The sequence below is a fragment of the Platichthys flesus genome, chromosome 2 (assembly GCF_949316205.1).
Source record: "Platichthys flesus chromosome 2, fPlaFle2.1, whole genome shotgun sequence".
Taxonomy (NCBI): domain Eukaryota; kingdom Metazoa; phylum Chordata; class Actinopteri; order Pleuronectiformes; family Pleuronectidae; genus Platichthys; species Platichthys flesus.
In genome coordinates, this window is record NC_084946.1 from 22,940,286 (window position 1) to 22,950,900 (window position 10,615).

At 42.3% G+C, this 10,615-nt stretch overlaps 1 protein-coding gene across 2 annotated transcripts in view; it reads left to right on the forward strand.

The window, feature by feature from the left end:
• Positions 1–10,101, forward strand: part of tafa3a (TAFA chemokine like family member 3a) — a 90,506-nt gene extending 80,405 nt beyond the window's left edge. The window contains exons 3-5 of one of the 2 annotated variants that reach the window (XM_062411703.1): positions 199–348; positions 1,105–1,229; positions 9,694–10,101. In XM_062411703.1, coding sequence (XP_062267687.1) covers positions 199–348; positions 1,105–1,229; positions 9,694–9,705 — 287 coding nt within the window. In that variant the 3' untranslated portion in view covers positions 9,706–10,101. Of the gene's footprint in view, positions 1–198; positions 349–1,104; positions 1,248–9,693 lie in introns of those variants that run through there. The other variant, XM_062411695.1, reaches the window with a different exon arrangement.
• Positions 10,102–10,615: the final 514 nt, after the last annotated feature.

Sequence of the window (10,615 nt, forward strand, 5' to 3'; positions counted from 1 at the left end):
AGAATTGTCAGTAAACCCCAAGGAAATCGTAAAACCAACAACGAATTGAGATTTCATATATTTATTTCGGGGGAAGGGGCTTGAGTCTAAATGCCTTTAATCTGTGTACATTAAAGAAAAGGCACAAACAAACCCCAGCTGTCTGAATGACGCCGTCACACGCTCTCTAACCGGTCGCCTGTGTTTCTTGCTTTTCAGTTCACGTGAAAGCGGGAACCTGTGAGGTAATTGCCGCGCACCGATGCTGCAACAAGAACAAGATCGAAGAGAGATCCCAGACTGTCAAGTGCTCCTGCTTTCCTGGACAGGTGGCGGGGACGACGAGAGCGGCTCCCTCGTGTGTAGACGGTACGCCAGGCTTCTCATTACAGTTCTGCTGATTGCGGTGGAAACGCGGCGCGCTGCAGAACTGCCCCAGCTGTCACTGTGCCTCTCGCTGTTTATTTCAGGGACAATCCAGCGATGAGAGGTTTGTTTTTTTGTGTGGAGGAAGAAGAAAAACAAAACACAGTGTCGAGGTTTTCAACATCTGCTGTTTGTCCCAGAGGCTTCGAAATCTCTCAAATCAAACTGCCCACCGGTTCGTTCTCTGTGTGGTGTGTGAGGCCGTATCAGACCCCGTGTTCAATCGGCGCAGACAGAAGGCCAGGTCATTTAATATCATGTCAGAAGTGGCCTCCGTCCATCGATCTCCATCTCCTCCTTTCACTGTAACGGCTCTGACAGGGGCTTCCTCAATTCTGACAGATCTCCCTTCACTTTAGAGATGAAGCCGTCTCTCCCCTGTAGCCCCCCTCGGAAAAAACTCAAGACCTTGATGCTCCAACCTCGGCTGCACGCTTTATTACCCCCTCCTACACACAAACATCCGCTCCCAACACTCAAGCTTGACACTGACCTGCAATTCTGCACCTGAAAACACGCGCGTGGTGGGTCTGACAGGTCTCCGTGTCAGCCACAGATCAGAAGACGCTCTCCTCAATCACTGTGAAATGTAGAGAAACTGAAAGCACACAATGCTCTTTCAAACGGCCCGTTGTTAATTGCCTCCAGTAAGTCTGTTCCTTTCCGTCACTGTTTTCCTTCCTTCGTTTTTCCCCGCAGCATCGATAGTTGCACAGAAGTGGTGGTGCCAGATGCATCCCTGCATGGACGGGGAGGAGTGCAAAGTGCTGCCGGATCTCAAAGGATGGAGCTGCAGTACGGGAAACAAAGTTAAGACAACCAAGGTGGGTTTGACTCGCTAAATACCCGTGGGCAGACATGTGGGTGTAAATTACCATGATAAAAAGTTTTTTTTCCTTTCTAACGTGGCTGCAAACTGCGAGATCCACCGCCTCGGATAGTAGTTTTAACAAAATGACCCCGGAATAATGGATTGGTTGCTGGATGAGTGTTTGAAAAAGAAAGAAATAAGAGCTGCAGAGAGCACTGGAGAAGATTTAATTCTATCAACTTCAGACGAGAGCCGAGTAGAGGAGGCAGCAGGAGAGGAGAGGAGTGAGTCACACGGGAGAGCCAGTCAAGTGTTCCTGGAAGCAGTCGGCTTACAGTAGAACAAAGAGGGGACTGAGGTTCAGATGTCTGCTCGGTTACATCTGGACCTTATGTTGTTGTAGTGTAACTGAACTCTTTATATTGTGTTTTACTTAAGCTGCTAATTTGGTGGTGTGGGCCCGGGGGGGGGGGGGGGGGGGGGGGGTGTTTATGTAACTGTTACACAATACACAACTATCAGTACCTCTTTATGGTATTCAGGGCATTTTCACTATTTACGTTGACTGATGGGAACACAATCCCTTTATTAACATTTCAACTCAGTGGAAGAACATGTTCACCAAGTCATCCATTCATTAGAACCGCCCTCATCACACTAAAGGTTCTAAAATGACATTGAGCTGTTTTTCTATTTAAAAAAATGCTGGTGTATTTCCCTGGTTACTCTTTTTGTTTTTGTTTTTAATGCAAATTCTCTCAATTGAACTCGGATGTGGATAAAAGAAAAATTGACCAAATGACTATAGACTGTAAATAAAGATGGACATCTCACTAAAGTGAAGCCAAAATCTGGATAGCCCCCTGGTGGCTGGCTGCAGTATGGGCCTGAACCCTGCCTCCTCCATGTTAACAGATGGGGTATTGACCCAACTAAAACATCAAATGGTTTTACATTTAAAAAAATGATTTCCATCATTTTAGGTCGTTCTTATCACACTGATGATCAACTCTTCATTTTATGTTATTTGATACTGTGAAAACATTGACAGCTGAGACTGACGATGCTGATTGGTCGAGCTCATGATGTCCAAAGCACATGAGGTCATCACCCGTGTCTTAGATAATTTGGCTTCATTTTTTAGCAGTGGAGTGTTTACAAGAACTCATTTGGTATAAGGGATGACTTGAGACTTTTAGTTGTGAACTGACAAACCATGTAATTGAAGTGCAATTAAGAAGTGATTTATTATGTTTGATTGAAAGGCAATTAGCACTGTAGCTTGATGATGAACATACCCCTGCTCTAATCAGTAATCTTTAATTGTGTTCAGGGAATTCATCATGAGCTGCAATCAGAGTGTGTTTTAAATTAGAAGCTAAATGCAAGAAACAATATCTAAGGTATTTAAGATGTCAAAGTTATTCAAGAATATACCTGATGTAGCAAATTAACAAATACACAACATGACATTTGTCACAGTCTTTGCTGTATAATTTCACAAACGTTTGGTTTACAGGGAGTAAATGAGATATGACAGAGTTAATCTCGTGAAGATAATAACTTCAGAAGTAAACGTTCTGATGAGCAATGGAGAAAACCCCCCGATGCAAATGGAGAAAATAAATATAGAAACAAGATTATCACGTTGACACTCACAGTTCTCACTCTGTGATTAAGGTGAGAAAATAAAATGTGGCGGCACACAGCAGATGATGAGTTTTTTTAATGGAAAATCAATTATCACTTCTGTAATAAACAGTGTGAATGTGCACCAGTGACTTCATTGGCCCAAACAGGGAAAGTTGAGCCTCTAAGGAATCACAAACACATTGTCGGTGTCTGAGGCGAATCCAGCTCACGTGTCTCCACCTCGTGGTTTCAGCACTGAGGGGAAGAGAGAGAGAGCAGAGCTCGAGGTGGGTCCGCGCCTTTGAAAAGTCAGAGCCGGCTCGTGTGAACCTTCAAAACTGCCGGCAAGAGAAAAAACAAAGGCGAGAGAAAGAAGGAGACGCAAACAAATATCAAACAAAATCCCTCCAGGAAGTGGAATCACCAAGCGGGATGTGCTGAGGCAGAGAAAGCCCCCGTTCTCCCAGTGATGAGTGCAGTTAACCTGGACGTGTGTTATAGGTTTTCAGGGTGGGGTTGGACCTGAAGTGGATGAAGGTGCTGCGTGGGTGGGGCACTGTGGGCCGTTAGCCACCCGTCATGGCCCAGTGTTTGACTCACCAAACGCCTGTAGTTGAACTGACTCCTCCATTATTCATGGCTACAGGAGGCTTGGACAAAGCAGAGCCTTTTTATTTTAGCCGGGTTAATAATTCATGCCCTCTCTCACAGCCACGGGAAAGCAGCAACAGAGGCAGAGACAAGCAGGGGTCCAGGTGGCGAGTGGAACCCGTCAGAACCTCAACTCTTTTTTGATTTGGGAGTCAGCGGGGGTCGCTCCCTGCTCGTGGCCTTGCTGCCTCCCACAGAGATGCAGCAAAGGACAGCCTGTGTATGCTGGAGGGCTCTGTGCCCAAGCTTCCTGGATAGTTAACATCATTCTGAGGAGTGAGCGGAGCGAGGGCTCTGCTGAGGATCCAGAGGGGGAGCACAAGTGTTGCTCTGGTGACTGTTTCTGGGAGGTCTTCGGAAATACAATTGTAACGCCTGCAAATTCTAAGAAAGGTGATGCCGGCCTTTTTAATTGCTTTCAGAATGCAGGGATTGAAAAACATGTAGTCCGCCCTGCAGTGTCCAAATTAGGATAATAAATATGCAGAGATTTTGTTTTTATAAGAGGTTTATTTTTCTCTGTTTAAGTCTCATGTCAAGTTTTTTTCATAAATCATATATTTTAACTAGTGAATTTCAATTCAGTGAAGCCTGTTAAATCCGAGTAGGAAAATTACATTAATTATGGATGAATTAATAAATCAATCAGACTTTATTTGTAAAGCAATATGTAACACAAAGTTATTTACTAAATAAAAGCATTGAAACAATATCCCCTACCCCCCACCCACCTATAGAGCAAAACAATATTAACAGGAGCCGAGGAAACGCTATCGTGAATCTCATAAATTTGAAATGAGGAAACAGCAAATGGAGGTAAACAAAGAAAGATAAGATGATGAAGACAAAATAATGAAATACAAACAGGGGCGTGAAAAATAAATGCAGCAATCTGCATATTTTCTTATAACTGAGGCCTCAGGGTTGAATATTTAAGGTTTAGTCTTATATATCTGTCTGCTACTTCTTTAAAACACACAAACAATAATCATTTTTATCTCAAATCTTATTAAGTCACAACAAACAGAAATCAAAGTTCTGGCTTTTGTGTTGGTGTGAGAATATATAGAATAAATACATGTGTGTGGATGAGAAGTATAACCTGACTCCACAGAACAAGTTCAACATGTTTCACTTCATTGTTCCGTTCGTTTATGATGGACTTTGTAATTCAGCTTTTGAGATTTGCTCTGTCAATGAAGACTTCTGATAGATGTAAATAAGAAACTTGCACCACATTAACTTCACGGAGCCATAAAATGCTAAATAAAGAAATGATTCGTTTCAGGAAGAGATGGCTTCGTCATCGAGCAATGTTTAACTGGTCCTTTCACTTAATAAAAATAAAATAAAGATGAATCACTGGGTTCACTGAGTATTGATGAAGAACTTTGAGTTTCACTACTTGGATGAGGAGACTAAACTCTACTCAGGACACTTTCAGGATGTCTGTTAAACAGTTTGCCACCAAAATCATAGTTTTACTTTATTATTAGACATTATTTATTCTGTGTGTCACCTGTTGTCGATCCTAAGCTTTTTATCAAAGACAAAATAAAGGAGTAAAGGCAAATGTATTAAATAAATAGACCCCAAATTAAGAGTGGACAGAGGAGGAGCTTGTTCTTCTGCTACTGCTGCTTCAAAATGTGACGTGTTGACCGAATGCAGGTTGAAAAAAGTCTGAATCAGTCTCGTAAAGAAAACAGGTCAAGAGTGCAAAGGGCTTCTGTCGAAACACCAGTTCCTTCAAACAGTGTAAATAACGGTGCAGACAAACTCTCTGGCTGCAGAACAAGCCTCGTGCAGTTCCACACTGTAAATCCTTTCTTCTCTGATGTCCACCGGTGGCATTGTTGATAAAAAATGATGGTGTCATTCCACCTCATGATGAAGTCACATCAATAAATCAGACGTGTTAACGCCCCGCAGGCCCCGGCGCCGACGACTCCGGTTGTTCCCGCCTCCTCTGCATGTCCGGGAGCAGCTGGTTTTATAGTCCTGCTGGTAACGTCAGGAATTATAACCCCAGCAGCTCCTGCTTTTCACTTTCTATCAGTCAGAGGGCAGATGGAAGAGAAGCACTGAGCCTCTCTGCTCGACAGCTTTATGACATTATCGAGAATGTGCTGGAGGTTGGTGATGGATCGCTGTCTGAGGAAGAGTTTTTTTTAAGACATGATGAAAATGGAAATTTACTCTCTCCCTTATAAACTTAATGCTCAGCAGCAGTTTTGTATTTGGTTTTAAATACATTGACTTGTGATTTTTATTTCTCCCCAGTTCAGTGTGGATGAATCTCCTACACTGAAATCCTCCAAACACGTTGACAATAATCTAATCCTTGTAGATCCAAACCCAATAAAGAAACTGCCTCTTAGAAATAGTTTATATATTTATTTATTATTATATATTTTTTCACAGCGAATAGCAGTGAATTTATTTGAAAGCTAACGTCTTTGTGACAGAATACATGATTTACCTCTCTTTCAAGTCATAAATATGAACTGATCAGAGGCATTTCCACTGAAATCCTATTTGATTTCTTCCAAAATATCTGGACTACAGCATAATTCATTGTCAAGTATGTTTAGGCCCTACAGCCAAGTGGCGGCCCCCTGAGGCATCACCCACTTGTTGGTGAACTCCTGTTTTGAAGCCTCTACTTGGCGCCATCTTGGTTTTGTGTAACCATACTTGTAGTGGAGCCTGGTGAAGAGCTGGAGGACATTGTATTACCCACCTACCCTTGCAACCTACACCTAATAGAGCCCATAGCTGTCAATCACAGTATTCATGTCACAGTACATACATGCTTTAAGATCTAAAAGAAAACAGGTTCCAGGCACCTCAACATTGGCCTCATGTCCTTAAAACCAGAGTCTGAATCCATCTTTATAAACAGTACATGCTTGAGATACAACATGTCCATGACCCTTTACCCTTCAATAGAAACCAGTCGTCTTTCACTAACCTTACCTGAAGTGCTTAAGTTGCGTAAAGGATTCTATAGATTGGATTTGTGTTGCTGTTCACTGAATACAATGGAAACATTTAGACATTTATATATGTATTTATATAATAGAGCACTGTTTATAATTAAATGAATATATTAATTAAATAATTGTCTTATCTATCCTCTGAAAAATATATTTGTACGAATGTGTAAATACACTGAGAGAAAAGAAAATTGTAATTGCATGTCCCACAGTGTCTCTTGTTGTAGGAGACACTGTGGGATGGTGACAATGGGAATCACTGGTGTCCCTCCCACAAACACCACTGGTGATCCTTCACTGGCTTCTGCTAATGAAGTTCCCCGCCTCTCTTTGACCTTGGAAACAGCCGTTGAGGAAACAATCTCAATCTGACCTCCTGGTCCCCGAAGAAGCTGATCTGACGTTTTTTCGACCAGTGGATTGATTTTGCTCAGTTCAATGTAACCGAAGGAGATGTTCAAACAACGATCCGTCCTGTGGGATGTGAGCACAAGCGTACAGCTCCAACAGTCGTCGGTTCACACCTCGTATTGAAATGCATCTCCTGTGGCCACCTGTGATCGGATCTCACTTCCTCTCTCTCTCTCTCTCTATGCAAATGACGTTGTTTTTAGCCAGTTCGACTGCACAGATGTGTCTATTGTCAATTTGTTTGTGTGTGTGTTGGTGTGAGAGAGCGGAGACAGGAGGCGCTGAATGAATCAATACACGTATAGCATTACAATGAAACAAGATTTTTGAAATAATTAGAAAAACACAATGTGGCAGGATGTCGGCCGAGTCCTTCAGTGTGGCCCAGAATAAATCTGAGCTCAAAGCAAACAGGATGTGACCACATTCGTCCCAGGCCACATCTGAGTCCTAAATGTATCTTTGGTGCATTAAGACCTGGACTGGGAGCTGCTGCAGAGCTACAGTATTACGGGGGGGGGGGGGGGGGGAATTGATGCCTTAAATCGTTGTTGAGGTTGAGTCATGCAAAATCGGTTCCTTCCGTTTCGATGCCTCTGCAGAAACACTGTGGGATTAAAACATTTCAGGACTTAAAAGCTGGAGAGGGGCTGAAGGGACGGAGACAAATTTAATCAGCGGGTTGCCTGGAAAGAGGAGCTGAATCATGCTGTTCATTATTTGTTTCTTTTTTACGGCCCATTAAGACTTTGCTGCCTGGCGGACATTTACCATAAACATGTGGTTTTACAGCAAAATTGAAGACGGAAAAAGTTTTTACCACAATTCTGTCAAGATCCATTTTTTCATTATGAATATTCAGAGGTTTATTTGTTTCATTGTTGCAGGGCCTATGTGCTCTACACTATATATGTTATGTATTGTATATATTAGAAAGGGGCTGATTCTGTATACAATATTAGGGAGTAACATATTAATGATACTGTTGTGTTGGGCAAAATATATATTTATATAAAAAATGTGGCATTGATTGATCTTCAGATGTTGTTGTGAAACGTAAACCTAACATAAATACACATTTGTTCCGTATTGTTTATTCTCTGAACCTTTGATTTCAGAGTATATCTACAAAGATAAACGCAGACACCAACATGTCTGTGAAATGGTCTTTGATGTTCTGACCAATGTACATAGTGTAAATGTAAAAAAAATATTGCTTTATCCGGACAATTGGATAAAATAGATAAAAGCATGGGGTCTTACTGTGTTTGTCAGTGGGGCTTTGAAGCGACAGCTGACCAGTCAAGTGTGCTCTTTCATCCTGAAGCAGCTTAAGCATCAAACCCTGAGGAGCTGCCTCCCGGTTCCCCTTTGTGTGTTTACTCACTGATAACACACACAGTGACACCCACAACACCACAGCATGCTAATTGCGTTTTTTTCATTCTGGTGCCAAACACGAATAGCCGCTGGTCGGTAGGAGCCGTTACCAGAGGGCACTTTGTTGTTCGGTCCATCCATTTGTTCATTCATCCTTCCAGTCCTCCATCCACCCATCAGTCTTTATCCATCTATTCTCCTGATCACATTATCTCAATGACACTCGGGGGTGTTTTCCTCAATCCTCCATTTGGACTCAAAGTTGATGTGGTTAGAGTTTGGTGATTAAAGGTTAAAGGTCGATGTGTCTCTTATGAGGTCAAATCAATTTGCAAAGCCGCTTATGTAATTAAATATGAGCCTTATATACATGATATCAAAATCTGCAATCATCGGTTATTTATTATGCTTCCATTAGAGATATGCTGAAGGCTGTCACTGACTAAATTTGCCCCTGAAAGTCCCTGAGGTCAGACGTGAGTTTATGTCCTCTAGATAAATCAATTTAATCTGCTGTCTCACACCTTTGATTTCAAATTGTCCCATACAATTGCATATCAAATTGTGGCTCCCCCAACATTGTGCACTGTCTGGTCAGAGCAGCAGAAACCTTTCACTTTCATCAGATACATGAATGCCAAGGCCAAGACTGGATGTGTTTGTGTGGTAAAACCACTGTTGGGTCTAGTGCTGAGAACCTGTCGACTGTTAATTGATTGACAGTGTGTGTGTGTGTGTGTGTGTGTGTGTGTGTGTGTGTGGGGGGGGGTCCTAGGTCAAGCAGAGGGCAAGTCCAAAAGCTTGTGGCGTTCCACTTTTAAAGGGCGAACAACATTCTCTACCCACAGTATTTTGGGAGTTACGCTTAAAGTGAAAGTCACACAAACTGCATCTTTCAAGCCTCCCGATTAATATTCATGAAAATGTCTGAGAATACACATGCCAGCAGTCTGCCATAATGAATAGTTATATTCCCACTGTTTGCATGGAAATCACAGAGCATGATGTACATTGCCGGCGTCTGACTGAGCTGCTCACTGTCTCCCCACTTTGGCTGTCGATCATCACAGATGTTTGAATTCTAAACATGCCAGCTGGGAATACACACACCTTGAGTCTGTCATACTCCTGACAGATACAGCTAAGACTGGGATCGAGCACATGAAGGACAATGCTAACTCGCTGATGTGGAGCCGGTATTGTTTACAATGTGTTCGCGGTCATTGCAGCAAGAAGGATGTTGGTTCGAGCCCCGACAGCTGGTCAGGGCCTTTTAAGATGGATGGAAGTCACTGTTCATTTCCTGTGAAACTGTCTATGTTTGGTGTTAATTGTTATAACCATGATGACAAAGGTCCTTTAAAATGTCCCTGCATCTAATTTGTTATTTCTCTTTCTTCCTAGGTCACACGATAGTCGTCCGTTTCCAGGAAAACGTAGTCTGGAACTGAGCGTCACATCTTCGAGGACATTTGGATATCATGTCTTCTGAGGTCTTGGTGGACACCAGGGACCAACGTGGACACTAATCACGGACATTCCACTGGACGAATGGAGGAAGAGGATCAGGATGCTTCGTTAAAGACTAAATATCCAAAAATGACTTTAGATGCAGCAGCGGCAGTACCCGTCTCTGCCCAGCAAATCTCTCTTTGTATTATAGTTTTATTCCCGTGGACTTGAAGACTCTACCATGAAGACATTTATTGACTTTAAAGACTGTGGATTACACCAGGAGAAGAAAAAATATCACCTTTAAAACAAAACCATGTGATGTGAAGCTTTTTGTGTTATTTTCTTGCCACAAACAACCCCCCCCCCCCCCCCCCCCCCCCGAACTCTTGATGCATATCTGTGTTGAAGATCTAGTGAGAGCATAAGCATTTTCATTCCTTTCAGCCTTATGGAGCAGATATCTCTCTTCTGCTTCTTTCTCTCTCGGTTGATTGGAAACATCCCGTGTTCGGCTTTCTTTCGGGGTTTTTGGGACGTCAAGACTTATTTTCAAAGACACAAGGCGAAAATACGACAAACAGCAGAACCCTGAAAAAAATGGAATTATGTTTGACCACAAGTCATCAAGGGTCAGCACAGCCGACTTCTGCCAAAATGTTTTAACTGTATCTGTTGTTTTCCAAGCCTGGTGACAACCATTGATTACAAATGTCAGTATTATCTCAATAAATTTAACTCAATGGATATAACTCTTCTCTAGAAATGCTCTTTGTTTATTGCTCATCCCACTATCCAGAAATGAAACTAAAATATCCTGGATACAAACCCTTCCATCTTCATATTTGGAACCATGGTAGCAACCAATCATGAC